General features: G+C 65.9%; 2 protein-coding genes across 7 annotated transcripts; both read left to right on the plus strand.

Annotated features, from left to right (window-relative positions):
• Positions 1-551: 551 nt before the first annotated feature.
• TLE5 (TLE family member 5, transcriptional modulator) lies at positions 552-9,049 on the plus strand. 3 transcript variants are annotated; one of them, XM_083810940.1, is made up of 7 exons: positions 553-786; positions 1,216-1,313; positions 2,516-2,579; positions 5,103-5,147; positions 6,614-6,676; positions 7,412-7,486; positions 8,019-9,049. In XM_083810940.1, the coding sequence occupies exons 1-7, from the start codon at positions 760-762 to the stop codon at positions 8,235-8,237; spliced, it is 591 nt and encodes a 196-aa protein (XP_083667066.1). In that variant the 5' UTR covers positions 553-759; the 3' UTR covers positions 8,238-9,049. The 3 variants fall into 3 exon arrangements, with proteins under 3 accessions (XP_083667067.1, XP_083667066.1, XP_083667065.1); XM_083810939.1 differs by having other exon boundaries at positions 564-786; positions 8,016-9,049; XM_083810941.1 differs by lacking the exon at positions 5,103-5,147 and having other exon boundaries at positions 552-786; positions 8,016-9,049.
• Positions 9,050-13,940: 4,891 nt separating this feature from the next.
• Positions 13,941-25,289, plus strand: TLE2 (TLE family member 2, transcriptional corepressor). Of its 4 annotated transcripts, none has more exons than XM_083810904.1 (21): positions 13,968-14,006; positions 14,092-14,180; positions 14,482-14,545; positions 15,364-15,408; positions 17,242-17,304; positions 17,504-17,578; positions 18,038-18,230; positions 19,154-19,170; positions 19,362-19,463; positions 19,728-19,772; positions 20,569-20,718; positions 21,502-21,631; positions 22,585-22,745; positions 22,987-23,063; positions 23,142-23,225; positions 23,314-23,563; positions 23,724-23,971; positions 24,095-24,242; positions 24,316-24,466; positions 24,583-24,659; positions 24,739-25,289. In XM_083810904.1, exons 1-21 carry the CDS (start codon positions 13,983-13,985, stop codon positions 24,844-24,846), a joined length of 2,301 nt encoding a protein of 766 aa, XP_083667030.1. In that variant the 5' UTR covers positions 13,968-13,982; the 3' UTR covers positions 24,847-25,289. The 4 variants fall into 4 exon arrangements, with proteins under 4 accessions (XP_083667033.1, XP_083667030.1, XP_083667031.1 ...); XM_083810905.1 differs by having other exon boundaries at positions 18,041-18,230; XM_083810907.1 differs by lacking the exon at positions 14,092-14,180 and having other exon boundaries at positions 13,941-14,006.
• The last annotated feature ends 130 nt before the right edge of the window (positions 25,290-25,419 follow it).

Raw genomic sequence — 25,419 nt, forward strand, 5'->3', positions numbered from 1 at the left:
AGCAAACCCCAGCTGGGTACCGGGGTCCGCCCCGGGAGCCCCTGCCCGGTTTCCGTCCCACGGTTACCCCGGCCCGGGACAAACCCCAGGCCTGGCTCCAAGCAGCAGCCGCGACCTGGCCGGCGGCACGGTGGCGGGCACCGAGCCCGGGGCCCTGCAGCCTGGCGAGGCGAGACCCGGGCGGGAGGGCTCCGTCCGACATCCCGGGCACCGGGGGCGGGCAGGGCCCGGCCGGGGCGCGGGGCAGGGACCTCGAGCCCGCAGCCGCCGCCGCGGAAGGCCCGGCCCGGCCCGGCCCGCGCCGCCTCCCCGCCGGGGGGCTCGGGACCTCCGCTCCGGCCGCGGCCCGGCCCCGCCGCGCTCCCGCGGCCCGCCCGGGGCCCGGGGTCCCGCGGCCGCCCGGTGCCCGCGCGGGGCCCGCGGCCGCCGGCAGCGGGCGGCGGGGGCGGGGCCGGGGCCGGGCGGGGGCGGGGGCGGCCGTGGGCCCGCCCGGCCCGGGGAGGCGGCGGCGGCGGCAGGTGGTGCCGAGCAGCCGCAGGACGGAGCGGAGCCGCAGCCGCCATTAGACAATAGGCGCCGGCGGCGGGGCGGCGGGAGCGGCGCGGGGCGAGCGGCGCGGCCGGGCGGGGCGGCCGCGGGGCCGGGGCGGCCGGGCCCGGCGCGGACGAAGGCGGCGGCGGAGGGCGCGGGACCGGGACCGGGACCGGCACCGAGACCGAGAGCGGGCCGCTCCGTGCGGGGGCCGAGCCGCAGCCTGACATGATGTTTCCACAAAGCCGGCACTCGGTACGGCGCGGCCGGGCGCGGGAGCCCCCGCGGGGCCGGGCCCGGGGCCGGTGCGGGGCGGGGGTGGGCGCGGGGCGGGGCCGGGCGCCGGGGGCCGCGGGCCGGGCCTCGAGAGCCGCCTCCGTGCTCCGGCGGGGCGGCCCCGCCGCCTTCACACCCTCCCCCCCCCGGCCTGGGCGGCCGAGCGGGTCCCGGGGGCCGGGGGGGGGCCGGCGAGCCTCGGGCGCGCCCGGCCCCGCGGGGTGACCTTGGGCTCGTCCCCTTGCCCCCGGCTGCCGCCGCCCCCGGCGTCGCCTCCCGCCCCGGTCCCCCGCCGGTCTCGGCCCCCCCGGCGGCGGGGCGCCGCTGCCGGCCGGGGGCAGCGCTGCCGGCCCGGGCCGCGCACCCCCTGCCCCGCTGGGTGCCCAGCGCCGTCTCGTGTCGTTCAAGGGCTCCTCTCACCTGCCGCAGCAGCTGAAGTTCACCACCTCCGACTCCTGCGACCGCATCAAGGACGAGTTCCAGCTCCTGCAGGCCCAGTACCACAGGTACGTGCGGCTCGGGGTGCCCGGAGAGCCCCCGGCGCTCCCCTGCGCGGACAGAACCGGGGCACCCGGAGGGACCCGGCTGCGGCTTGAGCGGGTGAGGCTGGAGGAGCACCTGCGGGACGGCGTCCGTCTCGCCTGGGCAGGAGCCCGCCGAGCAGAGCGTGTGGTCCTCCTGCCCCGGCCAGGCCTTTCCTCCGAGCGTGGCTCAGCCAGGGCTGCGCGGAGGCTTGCCAGGCCTCCCGCGTCTCGCTGGGAGCTTTCCTCGGTTCTTCTCGCTGGCTGCCATTCCTGGACTGCGAATGCTGCAGGGAGCACTTAAATCCAAATGCTTCCGCTTCTCCACATGTGCGTGTGGAAATGCTTCTGCCGGCCCAAACGCTGGCTGCTGGTGGGCCGTCGCTTCCTGCGTGTACTTCAGACGCACACGGGCTTCGGGTTCGGTAGCGCCGGGGCGGCGGCGGTGCAGTGCGGTGCCCTTGTGCCTGTGGGCAGCAGGGGCCCAAGAGCACGCTCGCTGCAGGGGATGCTTCCCCCCTCTGCGGGACTTGAGCTGCTTGCAGAGAGGCAGGTTTTGTGTAGGTGAAGCTGTTTCTCGTTTGAAACATAAAACCACTGCACATGCTGGCTGCAGCTGCTTGGCAGGGGAGCTGGAGATTCGTGAAGCGCGAGGAGCAGCGGCGTTTTCTCGTAAGGGTGCAAAGAACCCGGGAGAGAGAGGAAACCCTTTCTTCTGGAGGGTTGCACTGCACCTGGGCCTCCCTGCGCTGCCCGGAAAAGGCCCTGATGCAGCTCAGGAAACGAAGTCAGACCATCTGTGGCGTGTAGCAGGCAGGCCCTTGCTAGACAGTGTCCCCCGCTGCTGGCATCAGCTGAGGAAACCCAAACGACTGCGGCCGCTGCTTCCCTGCGTCAGGCAGAGCCGTGCGGTCAGTGCCTGGCTGCGGGGCAGCCTTGTGCCGCTTCTCCCGAGTGGGATCCTGGCGGATGCTGGCCTTGGAGGTGGGAGCAGGCTCTGCCGCAGCAGCTGCCGTACAGACGAGACACGGCTGAGCCCTGACCTGCCGTGGGTGCTGGGGTCGTGGTGCCTGCGGAGCCTGCCCAGCTGGGACGGGCTGTGCGGGGCCGCAGGATGCGACTGCTCCGTGCTGAGCAGCTCACTCACCTCCTGCTTGTGGTTTTCTTACCATTTTCTGGCTTTTCAGCTTGAAGTTGGAATGTGACAAGCTAGCCAGCGAGAAATCGGAGATGCAGCGTCACTACGTCATGGTAAGGGCCTGCCCTGGCAGCGCGTGGGTGGCACGGGTGGGGATGCCGGTGGGGAGCAGGTGCTGGTGTCGGGGTTTTGTTGGCAGAGGCTTTGCCCACGGAGCAGTGGGTCTGCAGACCGGGCTGGTGTTGGCTTTCCTGACAGCAGGGCTCCTTGTGCGTCGTGTTGTCTACGTGTGGTGGGCTGCTGAAGTGCAGGGAAGTAGCAGAGTTGTTGGACGCAGAATAGGGAAGGGCCCAGCTGATGGTGGCAGGGTGCCTGCACCCGACAGCCCAACGTTCCCGTGGCAGCTGGGGAGCACCGGGACCGTCCTGGTGACGGGGCGAGGGGATTCCAGAGCCAGGATCCTGCACTTCACCTCCATCCGCAGCCCACGGGTGAAGGAGCTGGGGCAGCTTCATCATCCGCCCCTGGAGAAGCAGGGGTGGTTCCTCTCTGCAGAGCAGGAGCGGAAAGAGGTCAGGGTGGCTTGGGAGGTACCCAGGCCCTAAATGCTGCTCGGTAAAGGCAACCTGATGCTTGAGGGCAGCATGGAAGCCAGGTCATTGCAGACAGCACGACCTTGCTGCCTGCGCCTGGGGACGTGGGGGTCCTGCAGCAGGGAGGGGGCTGCGGGAGGCAGCGCCGGGGGCTCCAGGAGGCTCCTGGCAAGGGCAGGATGGGGCTGTGTGCCGGGAGGTCGCAGGGTGGGGGTCCGGAGCCAGCTGCCGGGTGGGAGCCTAGCCCTGCGCACCTCCTCGCATGCCCAGTGGCCCCACAGCACTGTGGGGCAGAGCGCCTGCACGCGTGGCCCTGCGCAGGGGCAGTGCTGGGAAAAGGCAGAAATATTGCTACACGTGGATGGCAGGCTCAGCTGACTCTAAGGAGAAATTCTCTGTGAAGGAGCCGTGTCCTTGCTGGCAGGGCGACCGTTCAGCTGCTGGGCAGCGCCGCTGTCACCCCACGTGGAGACCAGCCCCTGGCAGCACTGGAGAGCGAGGCAGGGCAAGGCTGCGCTGTCCCCTTCCTATCAAGGAGTTAACAGGAGGCTGCGATGCTGCCCATAAAGATGAGGTGGTGCCTGCTTGCCAGCTGCTGCACCTGCCCTGGAAGGAAGAGATAAGATGTAGAAATTAATGCAGCAGCTCTTCAGAGGAGAGTTACGAATTTAAAACCAGAAATGGTGGAGGCAGCCTCTCCGTTCTCCTGCACTGTTTGCATGTCTGGACCCTGAGGCTGCAGGGAGCAAGGCGCGCTTGGGACGGGGCTGTGGAGAGCCGCTCACCGCTGTCCATACAGGTGTGGGGAAGCCTGGCTCTTAATGCTGCGCCCTTCTCAACGATAAATGATTGCTTCCTGGGCCTTGCAGCCTGCACAGAGACTCTCACGCAGCCACATCTGGAGATGAAATTTATTTATATTTCCCCGTAATGCCATCGGTCACCAGAACTGGTAGAGGCGACTGCCCGTGGTGTGGAGAGGAAGGGTGCTGCTGGCGGTGCTGAGCGTGAGGCTTCGCAGGGTCCTGCCCCGGTGCAGGGCTGCTTCTCTCCCTGCACTGCATGCAGGAAGCAAAGAGGGGTTTCTGGGCCTCTGCAAAGCTGCTACAGCTGCTCCAGTTCTTGAATAAGCCACAATTAGCAGCGTGGGGGTCGGGCTCATGCTTCCTGCTCAGTCTCCAGAATGCAAAGAAGCCTCGAGAGCCGGCAGCGGTGTGGGAGCAGCCAGAAATAGCCATGATGGCGAGCCAGGCGCTTCTCGGGCTCGTGCAGTCGGTACCGAAGCGACAGTGATCTTCCCCTCTTTGAATTAGAGGAGCGCAGTCGGGGATTTTCTTTCCCTTTTGAAGGATCAGGAGGAGGAGAGTGGCTGAGGGAGGAGACTCCTGAACTCTCAAACAGCCTTAAAAACAGCTTCTTCTAGGGGCCAGGAATTAACTTCTCTTGCCAAGAGATTGCTCTGTAGCTACCTGTTGCTGGTGGGGGCCGGAGGGTGCTTTTATTTTTGTGTGTGGTTTCGTGTGTTTTTTTCCACGCAGCTTTTCCCAAACAGCTGGAGCTGTGTGCAGCTGGACGCATTGCTTGCTAGCTGGAGCCCAGTGGTGATCTCTTCCATTTGCTGCTGAAGCAGCCATGTGGGTGTTAGGGTATTGGCCAGGTGCGGCTTGGAGAGCCAGACTGCCTCTGTCATCCGCGGAGCCCTGAGCCTGCTGGCATGCTTGGAGCAGCGTCGCCTGCTCTCGCAGCGATGCAGGGTGCTGCAGGGTGTCTGTGCGGGTGTTGGATGGGGCCCAGACGATGGACGGGCCCAGGTCCTGTCCGCAGCAGTGTGTGGAGCCCCCTGGGCTTGGGTGCTTTGCCTTGGACATGGGGAGGGTCGCTGCCCGCAGCTGCCTTTGGTTGCCTCCGCTCTCCTGCCATCCTTGCCCAGCTGTTGTAAAGACACTGATAGGAAAGCAGCGGTGGCTCCCAGCACCAGTGCACGGAGCCCCTTTCTCTGGTAGAGATTTGACCTTTTTTGTTCTTTTCTGCCCTGCTCTGCAGTATTACGAGATGTCCTACGGGCTGAATATTGAAATGCACAAACAGGTAGGGGAAGGCATTTCCAAGTGCTTTAATTCCTGGGGAGGGTGGGCTGTCTGCCGTGCTTTGTCCCCATCACTTCAGTGGTATTTCAGGAACTGGAAATGCCATGAGCCTGTAAAATGTCAAAGCTGCTTTTGGGATTGCCAGCTCCTGGGTGGGAGAGGACATTTCACATTTTTCCCCCTTGAGCTTAAAAACATGTTTTCTTTTTGGGAGGGAAATTAATTGTCCTGGCAAAAAGCTGCCTTTGCAAAGCCTTCCAGAAGGTGGGGACCCTGCCTGGGGATGCTGCGGGTCTGGGTGCCCCGAGCCAGGCCGCACGGGGATGTGGAGCCTCGATTCAACGCCGTCCTGCAGTCGGGCAAGGGCTGCGAGCCTGGGCCGGAGGGCGAGCGGTGCCCCCCCAGCCCTGCAGGTGCCCGGCTCTGGTGCCCCAGGGGGCTGCTGCCCTCGGAGCAGGCGGCGTTCCCTTTGGTGTGGTTCCATGTGCGATCTCGGAGCTGCTGAGAGCCTCCTCGTGATGGAGGGAGGCTCTGCTGCAGCCCGGATGAGTTCGTTCATTACCCTCGCTGGTGGTTAAGTTGTTAATTATCCCCAGTGGCTAATTACCTGTGCTGTTAACAACATGAGCCTCCTTCAGCTTCCAGTCACAGTCGTCTGTATATGTCCTGGCTCAGCTAAAAGCCTCTTAGCACAGCTCTGCTCCCTGCAAACGCACTTAGAGCCTCCAATCCCATCGCCCTGTTCGCTGAGCCCGTGGGACAGGCTGCTCTGGGAGGGAGACCTGCAGCTTGCTGAGAGGCTTTGAACCATCACTGCCGTCCCACGAGGTTTCCCAGCCCGTGTCAGTGCTTGCCTAAACCCTCTGGCTCCCCGTTCCTTTTGAATCTGGTGGAAAGTGAGTTGCAAAGGGCCAAGAGCTTCACTCTTCCCCAGCAGAAAAGCTTTAATGCCCCCAAGCCTTGGCACCTCTTGGCTGAGGTTAGTGCAGGAGTTGCCTCCGGCCCCACGAACTCAGCACAGGCTCAGTGTTGCCCGCTCGGCTGTGGGGCAGGGGGAGCACCGTGGGCTGGGAGTGGAGGAGGAGGAGGGGGCGGCTGGAGGTGCCCAGCAGCTGGCCGCGGGGCAGAGCCAAGGCTGCAGCAGCAGCGTTCCTGCCTGTCTGCCTCTGCACGGCGGAGACAATTCAATGCATCCCCACCCGGGTCTGTAATAAATTTTCTCTCTGGTTGCTCCTGCCGTCATTAATATAATCCTGGAGACCCTGAGAGGGAAGAGAATATTGAAAACTTGCTCTTTGCAGTCAGCAGCGTGGATTTATTTAACTGTTTTGGGGGGGGGCTTTGGGGTTAGGTGTCCCCATGCAAACCAGGACGCTGCCGGGCTCTCTCCCTCTCAGGGGTCAGTGCTCAGGGTGGGTGCTTCAGGGTCCCCTGATGCCATTTCTCTCTGTTTTTCCCACCCTCCAGGCTGAAATCGTCAAGAGGCTCAACGGGATTTGTGCGCAGGTTCTGCCCTACCTCTCACAGGAGGTAACTGCCTGGCTCAGGGGTGTTGGTTCGAGGGAGCGGGGCCCGGTGCACGCGGACCCCGGCTCCTCCGCACCCCTGCCCTGTGGGATCAGCCATTCTGAAGAGGGTTTGGCCCTGAGTCCGAGCAGGCCCCCAGGCCGTGCTGTTTGTCCGTCCGTCCCCTTGGTGCAGATGGCTCCATACGGCTCCTGTGGACTGAGCTCCTCTGCCCCACTAACTATCGTGGCTGATGGGCTCCTCTCGCCCTCCGGAGGAACTAATTGGGAGGGCTGAGGGGAGGGGCGTGCTGCAGCACCCTCGGTGCCAGCTGTCCCCGCGCCGCCCCGAGGCTGAGCACTTCGTTGTTCTCCGGTCAGAAGCTGTGGGGTGGGGGCTGCGCTTCTGGGTCTGGATTAGCTGTGGGGCTGGGGGAAAGACTGAGCTGCTGTCACCCACCTGCTCCGGGGGAAGACAAAGTGGCTTGCTGATCAGATCAGAGCTGGCTAATAACTAAGCCACGACTAAACCCGTTGCATCTTAATGCAGCACATTGCCCTTCCCCAGACCTGTCCTTCTGCTGAGATGGAAAGAAAAAGCCACTCGCTGGAGTGAAAGGGCCAGGCCTGGTAGTAGGGGACCGTGTGGGGTTGAGCAGCCTCCGTGTGTGTGTGTGTGTGTGTGCCAGCCCTGCTGGGTCCCTGTTCTCCTTCCCTCCCGTGTCTGAAATGACCCCAAATTCCTCTGTTCTCCCTCCAGCATCAGCAGCAAGTCCTGGGAGCCATTGAACGAGCCAAGCAGGTGACAGCACCAGAACTGAACTCCATCATCCGTGTACGTGGTGCACGTGTACGTGGTTTGGGGGCGGGGGGCTGGCTTTGGTGCCTTGGGCTTCTGTGTCAGAGCTGAGGCCCCACGGGATGGTAGCTCCACGTGCTGGGATGGCCTTGCTGGCATGGGGACGTTGCTTGGCTTTGCAGGGGGCGTGGGCTCCTGCTCCATCCCACAGGTTGTAAAGAGAGGCTTTGGTTTGGGGCAGGATCTGCGGCAGCTCCTGGGTGTGGAAACACCATCTGCTCATGGTCAAGGCCGGGAGGGGTTTAACCAAGTCCTTGGAGAGTGCCGGTGGCCGAGGCCAGGCCTGCTGGGGGCTGGGGACTTGCTGCTGAGCCTTCTCAGGAGGCTGCTGCAGCCTGAGGAGGCTGGGCTGTGCCTCCCTCCTGGGGCTGGGTGCTCAGTGCTCTGGGTTGAGTCCAGCTGCTGCAACGGGTTCTGCTGAGGCAGCAGGACGCGGGGGGCCCAGGGCCCCTCGAAATGACGACTTCTCGCTTCCCTCCCCCTGTCTGCCCCTCGTTCCCTACAGCAGCAGCTCCAAGCGCACCAGCTCTCGCAGCTCCAAGCCCTCGCGCTGCCTCTGACTCCGCTGCCCGTGGGGCTGCAGCCCCCGTCCCTCCCTGCCGTCAGCGCCGGCTCCGGCCTCCTCTCACTCTCAGCCCTGGGCTCCCAGGGGCACCTGACCAAGGAGGACAAGAACGGCCATGACGGGGACGCCCACCAAGATGACGATGGGGAGAAGTCGGATTAGAGAGAAGGGGCCGGGGCTGGGGGGTCAATGCCAGATGCAGCATCCGCAGGCAGTGGTGGGGCCTGGGGGTGCCTTGCCGGTGGGCAGTCCCTGCGGCACCGCCATGGCTGCCACTGCGTGGCCCCCCCATGCCCAGCCTGGCTCTGGCTTGGGCTTCTCCGGGGGTGCCACGGCCCCCGCCTGCTGCTCCCCCTCGGTATTTAACGATGACCCTCGTTCCTACCGGTTTCTGCACAACCCCCTGCTGGGACCCCTGCCCCAACGTCCCCTGCCCCACCCCAGGCGCTCCCCGTCTCCTTGCGTCTCCTGCCCCCGCGCTAGCACCGGCCGGCTCCTTGCTGTTCTGCATGTCTCTGTTTTTAACCAGTCCCGCAGCACCGCCGCAGTTCCACACGTCCAGCCACCGGGTTTTCTCCTCGTGCTGCTCCTTGGCTTCTGGCTGGGGGGGGCCCTCTGCCTGCTCCCCTTGGCAGAGCACCGGCTGCCGGGGGGCTGGGGTCTGGGACTGGCCGAGGGGCAGGCGGGCACCTGGGAGCTCCCTTGGTCCCTTCTCTGCACCCCCCCCGTAGAGGATACAGCAGCTTTCTCTGTTCTTATCTCCGTGCGCTAGCGTGTCTTCTAAAAAAACAAAAATGGAACAAAAAAAATAATAAAATTAAATAATAATCTGGTGTTTGTATATAGTCCTTTAGAAAGATCTTGTTTTGCTTTTTGTGTTTAATCACTTGACCTATAATAAGAGGAACTGAAAATGCTGTATCAAGGACGTACAAGCTGTGCCTTTCAAATAAAGAAATAAGAAGGTTGGTTAAGATGGTGACGTGTTGCCTGTTTTCTTGCCGCTTCGGGATGACTTAAAAGGCCTTGTCCACGCCCCTACCTCCTGCCCCTGCACCCAAAGCCAGCCCCAGCCAGGGGGTTCTCCCCCACTAGGGATGGGGGCTAGTGGCAACGCCGCTGGTTCTGGCTTCTCTGCAGGTCTTGTTTCAGCAGCTGCTGGCAGGAGGAGGATGATTCTTGTGCCTTTTGCTCCTGGCCATGCTGGGCTGGGGCCTGCTGGAGTGGGGCAGAGGGTGCCAGGGCAGCAGCACCTGAGAGGGGAGAGGTAGCCGGGGGCAGGCACTCAGCATGGCATGGGGGCTGCTGCGGGGCTGCTGCCCCCCGCACGTGGCATTCCTGTCCCCCAGGGGCGCAGGAGATGCGCTGCTGCTGTGGTTTCGCCCCTTGGGAGAGCCTGGCCTGCATTGCCCTGGGGACAAGGTTGCTGTAATGGAATTGGCTCTTAATAATTAGAGCCCGGCCTCTGGCTCAGCAGCCTGCTCTGGTCTGATAACATCTTCCTCTATCTCTCCCAGGCCAGCTGGAGTGGGAAAATTCCCTCCCCCAGGAGGAGGCTGCGGGGCTCGGCGTCTCGTGGTGCTGTGGGCTGGGGCCCTGGGGGATCCAGGAGGGCGGCGGCTGCTGCGCCTCATCCCAATGGCACCCAGCAAAGACTCGGGCTGAGTGCCCGAGGGGGAGATTCGCTGGGATTTGCTGAACCAGCTCAGGCCTGGCACTGGGTCTGGCACACTGAGGGCTGGGGGAAGGCACACGGAGCTGCCCCGACGCCCATCAGGGGCTGCGGGGGCTGCAGCCCCAGCCCTGTGCCCCCGGCCCTGCTCCCCTCCTGGGGCCGGCGCGGCTGTGCAGCGCCTTGGATGAGGTACAGCACCAGGCTGTGAGGTCGGGACCAGGCTCTCGTCAGCCAAATGCCGACACCTTGACAGCACGAATGTGGGGCAGGACGCAGCTGAGGCCTGGGAGGGCAGGCTCCTGACACGGGCCTGAGAACCACACGGGGGTCTCTGAGGTCTGGCCGCGGGCAGGGGCTCAGCCTCATCCCTGCTGCCCTGCGTGGGCCCAGAGGGGAGCCGCTGCTGCGTGGCACAAGCTGGCCGGGCCTTGGCACCACTGCGGGGGGCAGGAGCCGCGCGTGGCCAGCCCGGCGTTTGCCCCAGCCCCTGGGCTGTGCGGGGCGAGCGCCAGGAGCTGGCAAAGCAGCGCCGGTAGCTGGAGCCTGACCCCAGGTCCCGCAGCTGCTCCGAGGGCCTCGCCAAAGCCGGGCAAGCAGGATTCCCGTGTGAAAGGGCAACACAGCTTCGGGCCAGGGGCTGCTGCAGAACAGCAGTTGCTGAAATCATCTCTGCTCTGTAAGTGCTGCTGAAAATCCCGCTGGGAACGTGCTGGCTGCGGGGAGGGCAGAAGCTTTTCAAGCGCTTTCACCTCGAGGTCACTGGTTCAGACTCAGCCTGGGGGCAGGGAGCACAGTAAGTGGATGTTATTCCTGATGGATGTGCAAGGGAGGAGGATTTAGGAGAAATTGGTCTGGGGCATTTTCAGGCTGGAGACTTCAGAGGAACAGACGTCCCTGTTGTTAGAGCTAATTAGCAGCCTTGGTTTGGTGGGCAAGGGGTCGAACAAACCACGAGGCTGCTGGCTGAGCGTCCTCAGCTGCTGGCAGGCTGGGAGCTGCTCCTGACTGGGCTGCAGGCACTTCCTTGCTCCCTGCGGGAGGCTAACTTGCTTCAAAGCATAAAGACAGAGCTTTTGGGCTCTCCAAATCCCCTGCAGATGCTGAATCATGTGCTCCACTCCTGAATCGTGCTGGCTTCACACTCGAGGCATTTCTCTGGGCAGCAGGTGGTACCCTGCCCAACGGATGATGAGTGCCGTGGTTCCCCATGCTCCCAGCCTGGCTCTGCACCCACTGGATCAGCTTCTGGATTTCCCAGGGGAGTCATTTCTTGAGTCACCATGCCAGACTTGGGCTCCAATCTAACTGTCCCTCCCCATACCAGCAGCAGCAAAAAATTAATAATAAAACACGCACACACACAAAGGTTAAAAAGCCCCCCCATGACTCTCCCAGTAGCTGCAAACTTGAGGAAGCAGCATTTGTGTGCCCAGACAGGCTGTTCCACCTCGTAACCTCCCACTGCCAGAGCCGCACGCCTGTCCTGCCTTGGCAGAAGAGGCTCAAGACACGTGAGCAGCGAGTGCTGCGGGGCCCCCAAAGCACTGCCGATCAAGGATGATTGAAGATCAGCTCCTGGCAGAGAAACCACTTCTGAGGACGAGGTACAAGAGTGGGAGGTGATGTGGGCAGAGTGGCTGTGAGCCAGCCCTCCTGGCACAGGGATCCTTAGAAAAGCTCTGCAAAGCCCTGGCTCAGCTGGTGAGGGGACAGGGGACAACCTCGGGGCTGCCCCCAGAGCCTGCTGGGGCAGAACCTGCTCTGTCGGAGCCCTGTGCCCTGCCAGTGGGGCAGCCCAGCGCTCGGTCCTGGCTCGGCATCAATTCCTGCTCGCAGCTCTCAGGGGCTGAGCAGGACCCTGCTGCCTCGCATCGCTTCCCCTACCACCTGCCTGTCACTGGAGAGGTGATAAAATGGCATCTTTCCTCCTTGACGAGGTGAGCTGCTGCCAGTTTCTCGCTGGGTCAAGCAGGTTTCCTCACCTTTTTGCCTCTCAATCCATCCCCCACGGCTTCTTCCTTGAGGCCAGATCCCCGGCGTCACTGCGGTAACAGCGGGAATTGCCTCGATCGCATCCCCCCCTCCCGGCTCCCACCCTCCTCATTTTTCAGCACAGCTTTGCTCGAAACAATGGCACAGCCTGCAAGCCAGGAATGCTTTGCAGCGTGGTGGAGTAGGGCCTCCTTCCCAATTCATCACTAATGCAGGAACGCGAAGCCCTTCCTGGCTGCAGCGAACACGAGATAAAAGCTAAAAGAGGCATCAATAATTAAAAACCACTCAAAGCCGGTAAGTGCAAACAGGAGCCAACGTACAGATCGAAAGCAGCGCCAGAGATGGGAGTCTGTCAGCTGCTGGGTTGCTTTAAGGGCTCCCAGCTCTCTGCGGCGTCCCCGCAGCCGTGTGGTGACAAGGTGGCCCCGCCACAGCGGCTCGGGGCAGCGCCGGCCCCCAGCGCCGGGCAGCAGAACCCCCCATGGCTGCCCCGGGTTCGCAGGCGGGGTCAGGTCACTGGGGAGCAGGGCACGGCACTGGGATCCCCGGAACGGGGACCGGAGACCCCCGGATGTGTTCTGGGACCGTGGCCCAAGGCTCTGGAGCCCCTTCATCTCTAGCACAGGCCTGGCTCATCTCCTGCCGCCGGCCCCCCGCCGCAGTTCCCCTTCCCCCCCCGTGTTTATTCCAGAGCCGGCCCCTGTCGGTGCCAGCTGCAGCCGTAACGCACGTCGCTGCCCGGGGTGCAGGACCCAGCTCCGGGAGCAGCGCAGCGCCCAAAGCTGCTGGGTCAAGCGGGCGAGAAGCTGAGGCTGGGGCAGGCCGAACCCACCTCCAGCCCCCCCCCCCTCCCCCCCCCCACCCGCCCGCCCCCTGCTCCCACAGCTCGGGCACACGGACCGCCCGGCGGCGTCCCAGCAGAGAAAACCCGAACCCGGGCTCTGCTTCGGCGCCCCCGGTTCTGCCGCCGCCGGCACGGCCGCGACCCGGCGGCCAAACCCCCCGCGGCTGCTGGGAGCCCCCGGCCGGGCTGCAGGGGCGGGGGGAGGGCAGGGCCCCGGCCGGTGCTGCGGGAAGGGGCCGGGGCGGCCCCCCCGCGCCCGGGGCTCCCCGCTCCCCGCGGCTCCCGGCGCTGCTCCCTGGGGGACGCGGGGCTCGGGAAGCCACGGGGCGAGCGGAGCGGCAGCGGCCGGCCTCGGGGGGGAGAAGCGGCGCTGCCCTGCCTCGGCCCCCCCCGCGCGTCCCGGGAGCGGCTCCCGGCCGGCCCCGCCCCGCGGGGGTCTCCGGGTGCCCGCGGCGGCCGCTACCGGCGGGGCCACGGGGCTGCCCCGGGCGGCTCCGGGACGGGACGGGGGGGGGCCGGGCACGGCCTGGAACGGCCCCGGCTGGTGAGCGAGCGCCTCCGGGATACGCAGACGCGCGGGCACGCGCACACCGCCGTTACCGGCGGGCCGGGCCGCGGGGCACCCGGTGCCGAGCCCCGACCGGGCTCCCGCCGCCGGCCCCACGTTACTTTGAGTGGCAGCCGCCGGCCGCCGCAAGGCCTTGTGGGCCGCGAGGCCCGCCCGCCCGGCCCGCCCGCGCCGGAGGCCCCGTGCTCGGCGGCGCTGGGCCGCGGCCCCCCGGCCGTGAGCGGCGCCGCCACCGCGGGCCCCTGGCGGGCGGCGGGAGGACGGGCGGGCCCCGTGGGGCGGCGGCGCCCCGCGAGCTAAGGGAGAAAGACTACAACTCCCAGCGTGCCCCGCGGCGCACCGGCTGGGGCTCTGGCGGCTCGCTCGCTTCCGATTGGCCTCCCCGGGACGCGCGTCACGAACCCATGTGGGAGCGGGACAGGGCGATTGGCCGGCGTTCCCGCGGCGACAGCCAATGGCGGGCGCGGTCCCCGCCGCGGCGGGCTGCGAGGCTGCTTAAGGTGGCGCGGGGCCGCCCCCTCCCGGGACCCCACCGGCGACCCCCGCGGGGCCGCGCCACCTTAAGCGCGCCTCGGCCAGGCGGCGGCGGCGGCTCCGCCGAGCGGGGACCCCGGCCCCCCCCCCCCCCCCGCCACGCGGGGAGCCGCCGGAGCCCCGCGGCCGGCCGCCAGCCCTGGGCAGCCCCCCCCGGCCCCCGCCCGCCGGCCGCGCCCCGCCCGGCCCCGGCCCCGCCGGCCCCCGCCCACCCGCGGCGCAGGCGGCGGAGCCGGGGCTGCCCCCGGCGGCGGCGGGCGGCGGCGGCGGGGCGGGGGCCGCGCCCCCAGGATGTTCCCGCAGGGCCGGCAGCCCGTGAGTAGCGGGGCCGGGCGGGGCGGGGGCGGCGCGGCGGGGCCGGGGGCGGCCTCACGCAGCGGCCGGGGCCGTGTGTCCGCAGCCCCCCCCCCGGCCCCTCAAGTTCTCGGTCCCGGAGACCTGCGAGCGGCTCAAGGAGGAGTTCCGGCTCCTGCAGGCGCAGTGCCACAGGTCGGGGGGCGGCGGGGGGGGCCCGGGCTGGGGGGGTCCGCAGGGGGAGCGCCCCTCGGTTTCCGCTGCTTGAGCTCAGTTTGGGGGCGCGCGGGGGACGGCGGCGGCGGCGCGGGGGGGGCGGGCGGGGGCCCCTCGGGCAGCCCCGCCGCGGGTTGGGGGCCCCGGGGCGGCGCCAGCGGGGGGCGTGCGGCGGGGCCGGGGGGAGGCGGCAGCGGCGCGGAGCTCCCCGAGCCCGGGGGGGGGGAGCGGGGGGCAGGGGCCGGGGGCTCGTGAGCGAGGCCGCGGCCCCTCTCTGCAGCCTGAAGCTGGAATGCGAGAAGCTGGTGAGCGAGAAGACGGAGATGCAGCGGCACTATGTCATGGTGAGCTCCCCGCTCGCCCCCTGCCCCCCGAAGCACCCCCGATGCTGCTCGGAGGCTGCCCGGGGGGGGCAGAGCCTTTCCCGAGCCCCCCGTGCCGGGGGCGCCTCGCTGGGGCTCTCCTGGGTGCTGGCCGCGGGGCGCAGGGGCTGGGCAGGAGTCGGCCGCAGTTCCTGGCAGCAGCTGGCTGCTCTGCCGGAGCCGCTGCCGCTCCGTGCTGCCTGAGCCCAGGAGCCGTGCCAGGGGGTTCGTTTCTTTTCTTTTCTTTTATTTATTTTTTTTCCTTTTTGGGCTTTTGCGAGACCTCTGTTCTGCCCCTCCCCAGGACGGGTGCTGGGAGCAATACCCTGCGGCTGGGGCTCCGGGGCTCTGAGCTGCGTGGCGCGAGCCTGGAGCTGCTGGACGCTGGCACCAGCCGCGGGCAGCGCGGGCTGGGGGTGGCTGTGGGAAGGAAGGGAAGAGGACGGGAGCTGCAGGACAGAGCAGCATTCCCTCTCCTTCAGCACCTGGCACAACTGGCCCCTCTGGTGAAACCCGCCTCATCCCATCCCAAAGGCGTGGGGACCTAGACCCTCGCCCCCTGCCCGTGTGATGACAGCCCCGTCACTGGGGCCGGGGTGCCTGCACGGGGGGAGCTGCGTTGGGGCGGCTGCACCGGGCTCACGGTGCAGCAAGGGTGGGTGGCGATGGCTGGCTGCGGGGCTGCGGGGAGCTGGGACCCCCGGTAGCAGCGGGGAGCTGGGCTGGGGAAGCAGGGCCAGGCGGTGGGCTGGCAGCCCCAGGCAGCTCCCGAGCTGGCTCTGCTGTGATTTTGCTTTCAGTACTACGAGATGTCCTACGGGCTGAACATCGAGATGCACAAGCAGGTAAGCGGGGAGGAGAGCAGGAGCAGGGGGAGAGGCTGCCAGGAGCATGGTGACTGCCCTGTCCCCGCAGCGGCACGGGGCATGGCACAGCTCTGAGCAAGGGTCTGGCCTGCAGAGGGGTTCAGCGCTGTCAGGGCGTGCAGCGCCGAGTTCTGCAGGTGCCTTGGGAGGGGCTTGCTCCCCACCATCCCAAAGCACTTCTGAAAGCGTGGCTGTGGATCCCAAATCCCCGTGCGGGCGCCTCCCCGCTGCAGCTCCCTGGGGCCCCAGGCTCGGGAGGGAGCGTGGAGGAAGCAGCAAGAGCTGGAGCTCAGAGGCAAATGGATTGTCTGTCTTTTCTTTTCTCTTTTCTCTTTTCTCTTTTCTCTTTTTTTTTTAATCCCCTTTTACTTTCCTGAAGCCAGAGGAGTATTTTCACCCTTCCCTGGTTCCCCTTTTGTTCCAGCGTTAATTTGCTTTCCCTCTTCAGATTTATCAATCCAGTCATCACGGGCTCTCTGCCAGGGAAATTAGTTTGGACCAATGCCTGACAAAGTGGCAAGTCAACTGCCATATTCCTCCAGCTGGCTCAGCCCCTCTGAGTTTGCTCCTTTTGTTAGCAGGAAAGCTCGCAGAGCCCTCGAGCACGTTCCTGCTGGCCCCGTGCGCCCCGAGCTCTGGTGGGGCTGGGAGCCAGAGGTGGCCCGGTCGCGTGAGGCCGGTGATGGGGCCATGGGGTGACGGGGGGCCAGGCAGCCGGGGAGGGGGAGCCCCCTGCCCTGAGTTGACTCCAGGCCCTGCCTTGGCAGGGGCTGTCTGGAGTCGGGGGTCCCTGTCTCCTAGGCCCCCTGCTGCAGGGGGATCGAGGGCGGAGCCCGGAGCAGCAGCTGTGGGGACCTGGGGGTGACCTGGGTGCTGGGGGGCAGCCTGTGCCCTCCCTGGGACGCAGGCAGCCTCGGGGAGCAGCCCGTAAATGTTCCCTTTGTTCTCCGCGGCTTTGTGCCTGGTTTGACCTCTCTGCAAGGCTGTCAGGGACTGTAGGAAACCTGAGATGAGAAAACACTTCAGAGCAGCCAATCCCTCCGCTGGCGAGAGCCGGGCTGGGTTCGTGGGCCGGGTGGGGGGGGTCAGGTTTTCCCTGGGAAACGTGGCTGGGAGGCCAGGCTGGAGGCTTCGGCCCCTTCCCCGGGAAAGGCCCTTTGCCGTGGGGGGGCTGGGGGCTGCCCTGGCTGGGGAGGGTGCCCCAGGTCCTCCGCACTGCCCTGCTGCTGCCCGCTGGGACGGGGACAGCCGAGGTGCGGGCGGGTATGCCGGTAACGCCTGTGGGGTCACCCGGAGAGGTGGGGGTGGGTAGGGGGGGCCCCCGGCGTCATTGTGTGAATTCTGCGCCCCCGCTCCCCTCTGGCGTCGAGCCCAGCGCTCGGGGAGAGGAAGCAGGATGCTGATGGCCCAGCGCCAGCGCTGGCGGCTCGGCGCGGCTCTCCCTGCCAGCCTGCGGCAGCCCGCGAAGCCCCGCCAGGCTCGGGCTCGGCGCAGCCAGCTGGATGCGAGGGGCCGAGCGCGGAGCTCGGCTTGGCCCGGCTCCGCGGGCGTTCGGGTGTCGGATTCCCTCCCGTGTGTCCGGGGGGACCTGGCAGCCTGCGGGGGTCCCGCAGCCCTGGCGGCGGCGGCCCTCCCTTGGCAGCAGCTTGGGAAATCCCGGCAGGGCCGCGCGGGCGGGAGGATTTGCGCAGGGTGGGGAGGGTTCAGCTGCGGGGAGGCAGCGTGTGTCCCTGGGGTGCTCGGCTGCCCCGCCGGGGGGGCTGGACGGGCCGACAGCCCCGTGGCCGCGCTGATACCTGCCTCCTCTTTCAGGCGGAGATCGTCAAGAGGCTGAATGCCATCTGCGCGCAGATCGTACCGCTCCTGGCGCAGGAGGTGAGCGGGGGGCGGGCACCCAAAGGGTGAGCTTGGGCCAGGCCGAGCACGGGTGGGCAGGGAGGGGAAACCGCAGTACCTGGGCTGGAGGGGGAAGGGGGCTCTGCAGAGCCCTGGGGCGGCTGGGCAGGACGCGGGGCCGTGCGGTGCCCCAGCCAGCAGCGCTGAGCGCCCTCCCTCCCCGCACTCTTCATCCCAGCACCAGCAGCAGGTCCTGCAGGCGGTGGAGCGGGCCAAGCAGGTGACGATGGCAGAGCTCAACAGCATCGTCGGGGTGAGTCGTGCTGCCCGGCTGGCGAGGGAAGGTTCTGTCCTGCTCCAGGCAATGTGCTGTGATGATGGGAGAAGGTCTTTAGTGCTCTGATGAGCCCAGGACTGGTCTACAGTGGTGGCTGGGGTTTGCTGCTGGGTAGAGGAGAGGGCGGAGAGCCTGCGGGATCGTCCCCGGCCACCCGGACCAACGCAGAGGGGAGCCCAGCTTGGGTCTTCTGCTGTGTCTCAGGGATTGTGTCCACGGGGGGGGGACACCTGCGGTGCTCTGGGTGGGAAGGGGCAGGCGCTGCGACCCCGCCGTGCAGCCTGGATGCCTCTGCTCCCCACCTGGTCCCTGTGTTGCTCTCATCTCATCGTGCTTCGCATCACCACTCACGCAGAAAGCATGGGGGCACCAGGTGTGTCTGGCACGCGGCTGCCTCCTCCCGGGATCGAGGACCGTTTGCTCTTTCTTTTCCAGCAGCAGCAGCTACAGCACCTCTCCCACCACGTCCACCCCCTCGCACTGACACCGCACCCCTCCAGCGTGCAGCTGCCCAGCCTGGCAGGGGCCAGCAGTGCGGCGGGGCTCCTGGCCCTCTCGGGGGCACTGATGGCACAGTCGCAGCTGGCTGCCAAGGAGGACAGAGTGGCCCAGGATGGGGAGAGCAGAGGTGAGGGGCTGAGCACAGCTGGATTAGCCCTTCTGAGCTTGGCTGAATCCGTGCTGGGCGGACAGCACAGAGGTGCCCGCGTGGGCCGGCAGGAATTCTGCTGCCTGCTCTGCCTCTTCCCCAGGGCTCCCTGATGCTGGCAGCCGTTCCCTGGGGCCAGGAGGAGCGGCAGGCACTGAGTGACAGATCCAGCTAATTAAGTATCTGCAGCCCTGGGAGGCTGGCTCTATTTTTGGCCAAGGGAACAGCTGCCTTGCTGTGATGGCTCCCGGGAGCACACGGGGGGTGGCCGTGTGTGCAGCGGGGCTCTGCGCCCGTCCCCTTGGGGACCTGGGTCCTCCTGCACCCCTGGGTGTTCTTGGTATGAGGGTGCCCCCTCCGAGGGGCAGCTGGGCAGGTGTGAGACCCCTGCCACAGAGAACTCCTTCCTGCTTACTCCAGGTAAGTATCCATAGCCCAAAGCGGAGGCTTTACAGGAAAATATGTACTACACCTGTGGTAGAGACTGTGGGAGGCAGGGGGCTGCGGGAGGGAATTCAGAACGCGCGGCCATGCTGAGAGCTTGGTGCTTGGTAAACAGTACTAATTCCTCGTCCTTCTGGTGCCTCCTCCTATCAGGATCACAAAGTGCTTTACAAACATCATCAATATTTAATCATTGTTAAATCAGTTCTGTGAATGCTCCTGGCAGGCCCAGGCCAAGTTACCAGCAACGCCCAGCATTGCTGATGGCTTGTTCCTGAAGTGCTCACCGAGGAGCCAGCGCCGGGGGCTTTGTGGTGGGCGGACAGGCGCGGGGTGAGGTCTGTGGGTGGTGGGGGCTGCGGAGGTTGCGGGCGCACGGCCCCACCACTAACAGCGTCTTTCCCTCTCCTGCTCTGCCTTGCTGGTGCCGACCTGTCCGGCCAATGGTCCTGTTGCAGAGCGCAGCCCCGGCCGAGTAAGTCATGGCAGCGCCCGGGGGGGCACGGAGCCTGTCCTTAGCCCCCCGGAGCTGCTGCTCCCCCCACCCCACCCCGAGCCTCCCCGGGTCACCGCAGGAGGCTGCGGCAGGGCAGCACACGGTGCTGGGCTTTGAGGCTTGTCTCGTTCCCCCTGTGCCACCCCTCACACCTCCCCTCTGCATCTCAGAGCGTTTCGGCGTCCCCTCCGGAGAGCCCCCCTGCTGAGGAGCAGACAGGGGGCGCAGGGCTGAAGCGGAACTGGGAGGAGAGGGACCCGGCTGGGCATTACGTGAGTGCTGCAGAGCATCCGTGGGGGTGCAGGGGCATCGCTGCCAGCCCCAGGGTGCAGAAATCCTGCAAGGAGACACGAAAACAGCCAAAAGCCCCAGGGAGATGGCGTGGGCAGCCACCTGCAGGGTGGGCTGTCTTGCAGAAGTGATGGGGGGTGGTGGTGGCAGAATCTGCCTGCTACCTGCGGTGCTGCCAGGCAGAGCCAGAGCTCATCCAGCCTTGCACCCCTGACTGAGCCTTCCTGGGCTTCTCCCCTGTGCAGGATAGCGATGGGGACAAGAGCGACTACAACCTGGTGGTGGACGAGGTAAGCCCAGACTGCTGCAGGTACCGAAGCCTTGCAGGATACCAGGCTCAAGCTCTGAGCATTGGGTTCGGGACTCTGCTTGCTGAGGTTGGGGCTCATTGGGCTCCTGTGCTGGAGCAGCCGGCCAGGGCATGTGCCAGCTCTGGTCTGATGCCTTCCTGCCAGCCGAGGCTGGTTCTGAGTGCGGTGCTGGGGGCTGACGGCTGTGCCAGCCAGAGCTTGGCTTTGCCAGCTGCAGACTTGGCTCCGCTTCGCGGCCTCTCAGCGCCTCTCCCGCAGCAGCCTGCGGTAAGCCGGGGCAGGTGCCCCAGGGCCCTGGGCTCGCTGCTCACGCACATGGTGGTGGTGAGCGGGGGCGCGCTGAGGGGTCTCGGGAGGAGGTGGTGCAGTCCAGCTGCCAGGCCCTTCTGGTGCGGCCTTCCCCAGCCACCCAGGCGGGTACACCAGTGCTTCAGCCCAGCCCTGATGTTCTTGGCAGAGGTGATGTTTTTGGGGACATCCCTTTTCCTCCCAGGGAGGACTGGGGAGGGACAGCACATGTTTTTTTTTCCTCCTGTCACTTCCCAAGAAAATACAAGCTCTGGAAGGAACATCAGCTGGGATTTCTGCAGAAAATGGCACGTTAAAAACTGCTCAGTGGTGTAATTGCGGTGATAAAAATCACAGCCCTAATTGAATGGTTATAGGAGTGCAAGAGCTGACGGGCGGGCGGCCTTGCCTCTGAAGCTGCTCCCGTCTGCCCTCCCGTGCAGAGGGACTGCAGTTTCCGCTCCCCGAAGACCCCTTCTCTCCCCAGGACCCCCGCTCCGAGCCCAGCAGCCCCAGTCGTGCACCCAGCAGCCAGCTCCCGCCAGCCCGGGACGTGCCCGAGAGCCCTGCCTCTGGCAGTGCCTCCGGTGCCTCCAGCCGGAGCGTGACCCCCCCGCGGCCTCAGGACCGGGAGCTGGTAAGGGGCAGCGCCGCGGCGGTGTGGGCCGTGGGGCACCAGGGCTCGTGATGGGGACGGGGTTGCTCTGGCGTGCTCAATACTGAGCGTCCAGCGCTTGGGGGCAGAGGTCGGTGTCGGCGGGAGAGGTTAATCGTCTGCTAGGCGAGGGCCCAGCTCTGCAGGTATTTTCCATCTGGCTGCCTGCAGGATTCCCCAGAGCTGCTCTGAGCAATTGATTTTTTTTTTTTTTTATTTTTTTTCCCTTCCCTTCCTCCTCACCAAGCACCGGCCCAATTCTCAGATTGAAACATCAGCGAGGGGGAGGGCCAGCTCTGTCACCCCCGGCCCTCCCGGCCGCCGCAGGGAGCCCGAAGCGATTCGTCCTTGCCAGCCCTGGGGTCAGGAGCCGGCTGTGGGCGCGGGGAGCAGCGAGCGGCTGCTCCCCAGGACAATCGGATTAGAGCAGACAAAGCGCCCTGAGCAATCTGCCAGCACAGCACGCAGCTTTGCTCTGTTATTAATTTTTTTTTTTCTTTTGCTGGTGTCGACAAAATCCCCAGGCAGAAAAAGAAGAAGAAATAGGAGAGGCAAGAAAAAAGAGAGGACTGAACAGGCCGTGGGGATGGGAGAGGCTGGTCACTCCCAAGCAGTCCCTGGCCCTGCCACTGGGCTGGGCCCCCCCCAGGCAAGGGCACTGTCCCATGGGGAGCAGCAGAGCTGTGCCCAGAGGGCCCCTTCCCACAGAGGCTTGCTTGGGGCCGTGCTGCCGGCAGCTGAGGCTGCTCCTCCTTTGCCTTGCAGCCAGACCCCCCAGCCTCCACGTCCTCCGTGTCCCCTCCACCCCGCGACACCCTCACGCCTGGCCCGGGGCCGAGCTCGGCCGCGCTCCTCCGGCAGCCTCCAGCCAAGGCGCCGGCCACGGACACCACAGGTGAGTGCCCGGGAGGGCTGGGGCGAGCGGTTTGGCTCCGTGTTATCAAATACGTGGAACACAGCAAACGTGTGCACTGATGTATTACCGCCTCAGTGCCTGCTGAAGCTTTCGGGGCAGGCTCAGACCACACAGAAGGCTTTGTGCCAATGTGGGGAGCTCTTTGCTATGGGAAGCTGGGGGTCGTTGTCTGACAGGTCATCAATTCGGTGGTGCTGCAGGAAGCTACGTGCGTGCTTCAGGTCCAGGCTGCAGTGGGGATGCAGGAAGCAAGGACGTGGCCGGGGCCTTATGCTGGCGAGGCTCGGGTATGGCCAAAGGTGCTGTGAGCGGCTGCCACCTCCTGAAGGCACAAGGGCAGGGGTTCAGCAGTGGTGGTGGCTGATCCTGGACCGGTCACGCTCCCTCCTCCTGCCTCACTTTCCTTCAGGACGTTTCGGGAGGAGGAGGGCTGAGGCCTGGGGGAGAGCTGGGCCCCTGTCCAGCCAAAGGGCACAGGAGGTGTGAGGAGGAGGAGGACAGATAGCACAGGGGAGGACTAAAGCCAGAGTGGAGATGTTAATCCGTTGACTGGGCTGGAAAATTACAGAGGTTTAGCAAAAATTGACTCCAAATCGATTTCAGTAACCCCCAAAGCCCCAGCGGCAGAGACACGGGGGCCTGGCGGGGCTGGCGGTGGGACAAGGCCGGAGCTGGGCAGCTGGGCCGTGCTGTGGCCCCAGCGGGATGCGTCCCGCTGCTCTCCAGACCCGGGTGCCAGGCCCACGGCTGGTGGAGCTCAGGGGCCATCCTCCTCCTTGGTCTTTGCTGCCCAGGCCTGAGCCTGCCTTCCTCCTCCTCCTCCTCCTCCTCCTCCAGGGGCGCTCCCTGGGCTCAGGGCCGGGCACCCTTTCCTTTGGGCACTGCTTTCCCTTTGAGGGCTGGGGCCAACGGCCACGTCTCTTCTCCTGCAGCTCTCCGCAGCCCCCTGAGCATCTCCAGCCCCTTCACCGCCTCCTTTGGGCTGGTGCCCCATGCTGCCCTCAACAGTGAGCTTGCGGCCCCCAGCATGTACGTGGGCATCCACCTCCCGCCGCAGGTCAGCAGCGCCGTCATGTACGGACGCTCGCCGATGGTAAGTTGCCAGGGGACAGGCCCTTGCTGCTGCTGGTGCTGCTGGCCATGGTGCCTGTCCCCACGCAGCTGCAGGGAGCTCATCAGGGGCTGTCCACGGAGATGAGATCCCTGCTTGGGGGGGGCTTGGTTTGGGCACTGGAGGCTGCAGCGCCCTCCGAGAAGCCCCCACTGGCCCCGTATGTTTGTGGCTGTGTTCTCAGGAGCCCGCTGCTCAGCCTGTGCCCCCTTGCTTTGTGCAGGTGGCTTTCGAGTCGCACCCTCACCTGAGGGCTTCCGCGCTCCCAGCATCGCTCTCCACTGTCCCTGCAGGGAAGCCGTAAGTGTGGCTGCGGCAGCGAGGGGCAGGCGGGGGTCTCACTGCACAGCTGTGGCCAATGCGTTTGTTTCATTCCAGCTGTTTACTGACAAACAAGGAGCTGGCCCATTACAGCTGGTTGCAGCCCCTGTTAGCCAGACCGCTGCAGGTGCCCGCTGCACGGTGGGAGCGTGGCTGAGGGGGAGAGTGCAGCTCCTGCACCCCGGCTGCCCTCAGGGATTGCTCACTTCTCCAATCTGTCCCTTTGCAGCGCCTACTCCTTCTACGTCGGCACCGACGGGCAGATGCAGCCCGTGCCGTTCCCCCCTGACGCCCTCCTGGGCTCCGGCATCCCCCGGCACGCGCGGCAGCTCCACACCCTGGCCCACGGCGAGGTGGTCTGTGCCGTCACCATCAGCAGCTCCACGCGCCATGTCTACACCGGGGGCAAGGGCTGCGTGAAGGTGTGGGACGTGGGGCAGCCGGGCACCAAGACGGCCGTGGCTCAGCTGGACTGCTTGGTACGGGGTGGGCAGCAAGTGGGTTTTTTTGGGGGGTGGGGGTGGGGGGTGGGAGAGAATGCGCCCCTGTTAGCATAGAGGGGGTTCGGTCCTGCCATGGCTGTGATGCTGCATCCATCGGCTCCTTCTTCGCTTGCTGGTCCCTGTGCTCGCCATCCAGAACCGTGACAACTACATCCGCTCCTGCAAGCTGCTCCCCGACGGCCGAAGCCTGATCGTGGGGGGGGAGGCCAGCACCCTGTCCATCTGGGACCTGGCGGCCCCCACACCCCGCATCAAGGCCGAGCTCACCTCCTCCGCCCCCGCCTGCTACGCCCTGGCCATCAGCCCCGATGCCAAAGTCTGCTTCTCCTGCTGCAGCGACGGCAACATCGTGGTGTGGGACCTGCAGAACCAGACCATGGTGAGGTGCGTGGGGGTCTGGGGCACAAGGAGAGGTCAGTGAAGGAGATGATGGTTTCTAGGAGGCTGGGGAGCAGACAGACAGCCCTAACAGCAGCAGACTCGCACCGTTTCCCCCACTACCCCCAGGCAGTTCCAGGGCCACACGGATGGTGCCAGCTGCATCGACATCTCTAACTATGGCACCAAGCTGTGGACGGGGGGGCTGGACAACACGGTGCGGTGCTGGGACCTGCGGGAAGGGCGGCAGCTGCAGCAGCATGACTTCAGCTCCCAGGTAGGGACAGGGGCTGGATGAGCCCCGGGGGGGCCGGGCCCTGCCACCCCCTGACCCCCCCCCCTGCTCCCAGATCTTCTCCTTGGGGCACTGCCCAACGGGCGAGTGGCTGGCGGTGGGCATGGAGAGCAGCAACGTGGAGATCCTGCATGTGAGCAAGCCGGACAAGTACCAGCTGCACCTCCACGAGAGCTGTGTTCTCTCCCTCAAGTTCGCCGCCTGCGGTAGGTGCCTGCGTGGGCTGGGGGGGGGGGCGGGGGGCTGGTTATTGCAGGCCCAGAGCCGATGGGTCCCTGCGGATCCACTCCCCCAGAAGACCTTGCTCTGTGTCCTGTCCTAGGGAAGTGGTTTGTGAGCACGGGGAAGGACAACCTGCTCAACGCCTGGCGCACGCCCTATGGCGCCAGCATCTTCCAGGTGAGCGGGGGGGGGGGGGGGGGGTCTTCACCCCTTCTTCCCCCACCCGCTGTCCCTCATCACTGCTTCCTCTTCCCAGTCCAAAGAGTCCTCCTCAGTGCTGAGCTGTGACATCTCCGTCAATGACAAATTCATTGTCACGGGCTCTGGCGACAAGAAGGCCACGGTGTATGAGGTGGTGTACTGAGGGCCCAGCCGCTGCTGGCCCTCTGCTCCCTGGGACTGAGCCCCAAAACCGCCCTGCGCCTGGGCAGCCCGGATGCGGCACGAGCTGCGCTGCAGCCCTCCTCCTCCTCCCTCCCCTCTCTTCTTTCAGCAGCTGGGGCTTGGGGGGGGGGGGGGGGGACACAGCAGAGGGGACGGGGCTGCAGCATGAAGGGGGGGGGGGGCTGGGGAGGAGGGCGCCAGGCACCCCCCCAACGTGGGGGATAGGGCAGGGGCAGGTCCAGCTGCCTGCCAGCCCTGGAGACCCAGGGGAAGGGAGAAAGGCCAGAGCTCGGTGTTGCTCCCGTTACTGCTACTGATTTAACAGCACCGATGTTCTGCTGCAGAACCAGCTGTAAATTATCAGTAAAGAGATGTATTTAACAGTGTTTTCACTTTCTTCCTAATAAAAAGGAACAAAAGCGGTGTCAGTCTCGTTGAAGTGGGCTGAGTGCCACTCCACATCTGATGAAGCAGGGGTTGGGGGGGGGCACCCCTGGGGTGGTGCCTTATGGAGCTGCCACCGACCTCATCCACCCCCCCCCCCCCCAAACCC

This window comes from Anser anser, assembly GCF_964211835.1.
Source record: "Anser anser genome assembly, chromosome: 25".
NCBI lineage: Eukaryota > Metazoa > Chordata > Aves > Anseriformes > Anatidae > Anser > Anser anser.